Source organism: Nyctibius grandis, chromosome 20 (assembly GCF_013368605.1).
Source record: "Nyctibius grandis isolate bNycGra1 chromosome 20, bNycGra1.pri, whole genome shotgun sequence".
Lineage (NCBI taxonomy): Eukaryota > Metazoa > Chordata > Aves > Nyctibiiformes > Nyctibiidae > Nyctibius > Nyctibius grandis.
This window is the reverse complement of record NC_090677.1, coordinates 544,572-551,000: the sequence shown is the minus strand read 5'-3', so window position 1 is coordinate 551,000 and position 6,429 is coordinate 544,572. Positions and strand designations below refer to the sequence as shown.

The 6,429-nt window shown below is 57.2% G+C and overlaps 1 protein-coding gene across 1 annotated transcript in view; it reads left to right on the top strand.

The window, feature by feature from the left end:
• The first annotated feature begins 5,337 nt into the window (after positions 1 to 5,337).
• PTEN (phosphatase and tensin homolog) overlaps positions 5,338 to 6,429 on the top strand; it is a 52,324-nt gene continuing 51,232 nt past the window's right edge. The window contains exon 1 of the mRNA XM_068416668.1: positions 5,338 to 5,497. Coding sequence (XP_068272769.1) covers positions 5,419 to 5,497 — 79 coding nt within the window. The 5' untranslated portion in view covers positions 5,338 to 5,418. The remainder of the gene's footprint in view (positions 5,498 to 6,429) is intronic.

The following is a 6,429-nucleotide window of genomic DNA, read 5'->3' as shown; positions in this document are numbered from 1 at the left end:
TTACGGGTCATTTTTAAACTTCATCCCTTGCACACGAACGCAGGAGACGCTTCGCCCACCGTGGAGTCTACGAAGTTTCTGGTGGCTATTTGCGGCCCAGGATGTGCGGAGCGGATCCCCTGCCTCTGCTCTGGGATTTCTACACCGTACCTGTTCCAACACCACCTCGGGTAGAGAACGCAGCGCCGAATTTCCTGCCTGCGGCTGACCTGGCTCGTGCCCAAACGCAGGCACGCTCTCCGGTGACCCGAGTGGGATGTCATCCACCCCACCAGCATCCATCCATCATCGCAGTGGTCATGCGTGGTGTTTTCATCCTTAAATCCATGTGCAAAAAAAATACTCACGTTCTCAAAGTGACTGTGATTTTACCAAAGTGCTGTTCCATCACTTTCGGTTCAGTTCCATTTATTAGATTAATATACGCCAAAACCCCCCAAAATTAAAATGTTTTGAACCAATTTTGCTTCTTCATCAGTATTGACGAATCAGTACTTCCCTTTTATTGTTCTGTGTGCTATAGCTCTTCCAAATAAAAAGTGTTTTTAATCAGAAAACAAATGTATCAATGTCCAAATGCACCTATAGATTTACAGAAGCCCTTCCTTTGCTGCTGCTCCTCCAGTCTTTGACAGTAAATATTATAATTTTCTAGATAAATTTTTTTTCAATCTATGTAGAATATGTGAACAGTTGCCCTGTGATGTTTGAAAAATGAATTAGATATAATCAGTGATGCCGACGGCTTTTACTATTAATTTGAGGCTTATACTCGTTCCTGCAATCACCCCTTTTGAACAGAAAAAGGATAATCAATCATTTCACTGTCTGCGTTTCATGCACTAGGAAAACGCTACTGCATTCGAATTACCGATCCTGTAGGAAAATATTTAGGACCCGTCAGTTTTTTTCTCCCACTCTTAAAAAAAAGAATCTATTTGGCTGCAATTAAGGAGAAACGCAAACACACGCACAAGTAAGAAAAGCTCGAAACCTACATTTTGTCACTGCTGTTTGACAGCTGTGGTGGTAACCTTTGAAAGAAATCCTCTGCCGAAAAGTACTTACAAAAGGGACACCTTCCACTAGACCAGGCTGCTCCAAGCCCCATCCAACCTGGCCTTGAACACTGCCAGGGAGGGGGCAGCCACAGCTTCTCTGGGCAACCTGGGCCAGGGTCTCACCACCCTCACAGCAAAGAATTTCTTCCTCATATCTCGTCTCAGTCTCCCCTCTGTCAGTTTAAAACCGTTCCCCCTTGTCCTGTCACTCCATGCTCTTGTCAAAAGCCCCTCTCCCGCTTTCCTGTAGCCCCTTCAGGTACTGGAAGGTGCTAGAAGGTCTCCCCAGAGCCTTCTCTTCTCCAGGCTGAACAGCCCCAACTCTCTCAGCCTGTCTCCATAGCAGAGGGGCTATGAAGATATACAGTCGGATGTTAGAAAGAGAGGGGCAGTCTTAGGATGTAGAGGCCTTCCAGAAATGTTTTCAAAGATGGTCTTGATCTGCTAGCCACGTGTATTTGTCTATGGATAACCTCCGAGCCCAGCACCTAAGAGGAGGTTTCATGGATCATTACAAACATTTGAAGTTTGGGAAAGGAACAGTATGATCTCACTGCACACACACATTGAGTTGATCCCAAAATAATTATGAGTTGCCAACACGATCACGAAAACAAGGCCCTAAGAGGTCTTGGGAGCAATGTTCTCAGCAGAGTCTGGAAGGGATTAATACCATTGTCCTTGGCACTGGCAAGATACCCTTGGGAACACCACATGCCATTCTGGTCATCTATATCAAAGAGAAATAAATAATAATGAAACTGGAGCAGAAAGTCGCTGCTGAGATGAGGGAGAGTGGAAAGCTAGGGGAGCTCAGCTAGCTTAGCGCAGTCAGACGATGGGTGAGAGGGACATTTCTGCCTGTAAGCACACAAAGGGTAAAAAGGGTAAATGCCATGGAGTGGGAGCTATTCAAGGCCAATGCTGGCACAAGAATAAATGGATACAAACCAGTCACAAATATATTTAGCATGAAAATCAGAAGAAGGTTCTGGGAACAGCTTCCCAGTGGGAATAATGGTGGCAAAAGATCTTAAGATGATACTTGATACATTTATGAAAGGAATTATACAATATAGCATTTGCAAAGGCTGAAGGCTGCAGCAACCCAGGAAATCCCTCCACCATATGTCCCAGTTTAACACCAGCATCCTGGCTTGTATCAGCACTAGTGTGGCCAGCAGGACCAGGGCAGGGATCATCCCCCTGTACTCAGCACTGGTGAGGCTGCACCTCGAATCCTGGGTGCAGTTTTAGGCCCCTCACGACAAGACATCGAGGTGCTGGAGCGAGTCCAGAGAAGGGCAACGAAGCTGGTGAAGGGTCTGGAGCACAAGTGTGATGAGGAGCGGCTGAGGGACCTGGGGGTGTTTAGTCTGGAGAAAAGGAGGCTGAGGGGAGACCTTCTCGCTTTCTACAACTGCCTGAAAGGAGGGTGTAGTGAGGTGGGGGTCGGTCTCTTCTCCCAGGTAACAAATGATAGGATGAGAGGAAACGGCCTCAAGTTGCACCAGGGGGAGGTTTAGATTGGAGATCAGGAACAATTTCTTCCCCAAAAGGGTTGTCAAGCATTGGAACAGGCTGCCCAGGGCAGTGGTGGAGTCCCCATCCCTGGAGGGATTCAAAAGCCGTGTAGATGTGGTGCTGAGGGACGTGGGTTAGTGGTGGCCTTGGCAGTGCTGGGTTAACGGTTGGACTCGATGCTCTTAAAGGTCCTTTCCAACCAAAACAATTCTGATACCTGCCTGGTTTATGTAATCTGCTTTTCATGGAGAGAAGGGAAAAAACGGGTGCGTGGGTTCTCCTCTTCCTTCAGGCTGGTCCTTTCCATGGTGTATCTTTTCTAGCTGTACAGGAAGTGGTTTCATTTTCCTCATTTCTGTTCCTTGTGGATTTTTGGAGATCTCCATCACCCCTTTATAAAACAAACAACTGCCTTCCACTCCCTTTACATAGTCTTCCTTCAAAGGTATGTTACCTTTGACCTCCGTGGGATATCCCTCACATTACTTACTGTCCAACAAGAGAATGAAGACAGTATTTTTGAGGAAGGGGTCCATAAATTACGAATTTATTTACCTAATAACCCTGTTTTTTCACATGTATTATTTGGAAAGCTGTCTCCCGATCCCTTAGCAGCTGGGGCAGATACTGAGCTCCAGCAGATTCCGTTCCTGACGCTTTACACAATTCATACATTCCAAGCTGCCTTAAAATTTTGTTTGGTATTGCCTCAATAGCGTAATATTTCACCTGTCTGCACACAAAAGGAAGTATTACACCAAAAAACCCCACCACACATGCCACACCAAACTATGAGAAAGATGGAAACGGATAACTGAGACTTCAGCCACCGTTCACAGAATCACAGAATCAACCAGGTTGGAAGAGCCCTCTGGGATCATCGAGTCCAACCATTGCCCTGACACCACCATGGCAACCAGACCAGGGCACTAAGTGCCATGTCCAGGCTTTTCTTAAACCCCTCCAGAGATGGTGACTCCACCACCTCCCTGGGCAAATATTCAGCAGCTCAAGCTGCGACAGGCTACCTGATTTTACCTGTAATTTTCCTGCAAATCATGAACACCAGCACTTCCCAAAGACTTACAGCAGTTTTCAGCACGGTGTGAAGAACCTTGTGCAACCGGATTTATTTGCTGAAGTTTTAAAGACATTTAAAGGCCGATTAGGAGATTCAGAGGCAGCGCTTTTCCAGGGTAACTGTGATCAGCGGGGGAAGGAGAGGGTCAGAAAGCTCCACGAAAGCAGCATGGCCACGACCGGCGTGACCCAGGGAGGCATCCCACCTCCCCAGTCCCGCGCTCGGCGGCCCCGAGGGCAGCGGGCGGCCCGCACCCCGCACCCCCCCGCTTCCCCCGGGGCCCGGGCGGCTGCAGGGGGCGGTAGGCGCTCACGTACCGCGGCGGGCGGAGGGAGGGCGGGCAGCGGCTCCCGGCCAGCCCGGGTCCCTCAGCCTTACGCTAAACCTCACAACGGCGGCCCGGGAGCGGCAGAGGGGGCGGGGGGGGTAGGTCGAGGCCCCTGGTAACGGGCTGCCCCCCCCGCAGGACTCGGGGGCCGCACCGTGTCCGTTACCCGGCCACAAGCGCAGCGCCCCCCCCGGCCCAGGCGCCTCGCCGGGCGGGCGCAGCCGCTGTGGCACCTACTGGGGAATGGTGGGGGGGGGGGGGGGGGAGCCCCGTCCTGCCGCCCGCGGCGGGCCCCGAGCGCCGGCTAGGCCGCGGGAGCGCACAGGGCAGGAAGGGGCCCAGCTCCCGCCACCCCTCGGGGCTCGGGCGGTCCGAGCCCGCGGGGGGCGGCGGGGGGAGGCGGGACGCGGCCGCGCTCCGCTCCTCAGGGCCCGGCCCGGCCACTTCCGCCCGCGGGGGAGGGGCCGCGAGCGCAGCGGGCCGCCCACGTGACCTGTCGCAGCACCGCCGCTCGGCGCGGCGGCGGCGGCGTCTTACCGCGCCGCCCGTATCCCTCCGCTCCGCCGCCTCCTCGCCCCCGCGAGACGGCGGGAGCGGGGCGGCGCGGAGCGGCGCGGCGAGGGGCGGGCGGGACGACGGGTGGGGGGCGAGGGGAGGCGGCGGGGAGGGGAGGCGGGACGGCGGTTCTTGCGGGGACTACTTTTCCGTGGCGGCGGAAGGCGGCGGAGGGGGCGGGGCGGCGGTGCCACCTCCCCTCTCGGAAGCTGCAGCCATGATGGGAGTCTAGCGCTGGCGCGGCGCTGCTGGGCGCGGAGCAGGCCGGGGGGGATGAGCCAGGCCGCGCCGCCGGCCCGCACGCCCTGAGGAGCCGCCGCCGCTGCTGCCGCCGCCGCGCCGCGGAGCGCCCGCCCGGTGGTGCGGCCCTACCGCGCGGCTCCGGGCCCGCCGCCGCTACCGCTGCCGCCGCCGCCGCCCCGGGCGGGGAGCGGAGCGGGGCGGAGCGGGGCCGGGCCGGGGGGGCGCCCCGCGCCGCTGTCACCATTGCTGGGGCCCGGAGCGCCGGAGAGCTGCTCTCTCCGCCTCCGCCTCGTTCGCCTCAAAGACGGCGGCGGCGGCGGCACCCTCAGGGACTCGGCCCGGCTCCGGACCCTCCCTGCTCGGCCGCCGCCGCCGCTGCTGCTCCCGCCCCGCTCGGCGCAGCGGCGGCAGGAGGAGGAGGAGGAGGGGGCAGCCGCCGCCGCCGGGAGCCGCCGCCGCCGCCGCGGGGGGAGGCGGGCCCGCCTGGGGCTGAGCCGCCGGTGCAGCAGGCCCCGCTCCCGGGGCCGCCCGGCGGCCGCCGGCCCGCCGCCACCTCCCGGCCCCGCGCCCCTCCGCCGCCGCCCGGCCCCTGTTCGCTGTCCCGGAGCGGCCCCCGGCTGCCAGACATGACCGCCATCATCAAAGAGATCGTCAGCAGGAACAAAAGGCGATACCAGGAGGATGGCTTCGACCTGGACCTGACCTGTATCCTCCCGGCGGGGCCGGGGGCCCGGCACCGGGCGCTGCACGTACAGCTATTGCATCAGACCTGCGCGGCGGTTACCTAATGCGCTTCCCCGGTGCCGCTCCGCCGGGAGGCCGCCGGGGCTCGCCCGGGCCGCCGCACCCTCCCCCGCCGCCTCCTTTTGTCCGAGCGGCCGCCGAGCCCGGGGCCCGGCAGCCGGGCGGATTAACGGGGAGCTCCGCGATGGCGAGGATTAACGTTAGCGCTCCTTGGCGACTGCGGCCGCCCCGCCTGCTGCCACCCCCGTGTCGCCGAGGTGCTGTCCCCCCTGCCTGCTCCGGAGCAACGCGGGTCTGCCGCTTATCTCTCTGGCTGTGTTGATTTTTTTGGCTCACGTAGCAAATAACGCCTGTCCCGCCGTGACTCACGTCCACAGCACCTTTTTTTTTGTTGTTGTTTTAATAACTCATCTTGCATATATAATGGTGGCAGGCCTCTTGCTTTACTCGGGTTGCTTCAGTCTGCGCGGCAGGAGCGGCGAAGCTGGTGTCCTCTGCCCTGGTTTTCATACGTTCAGTAAGGCAGAGCTTGTGCTGGGTTCCCGTACGATGTAGCGAGAGGTTCTCGATGACAAGAGGTGTCAATCGCTGCTTCCAAATTAAAAAACGCCTCTTTTTCCTCACGCGATGTGTGAATTGCGCTTTGGCATCGTCTCGGATACAGCGAGCACGAGGATGTGTTACAAACGAGAGCGCGTTGGATCTCGTCGAGGAGGATTGTGAGGAGTGTAATTCTGGACTACGTAATTAGTATGCAATTAAGACTAATGAGTCGAACCATAGAGAAGCATTCTAGCGTATAGTCTTGGTGGCCTTTTGAACAGATGTGCTGTAGCGGCGGCCAGGCAGATGTTTAGCTTTGAATGCTTTGCAGAGTTAATGGTATGTAGGGG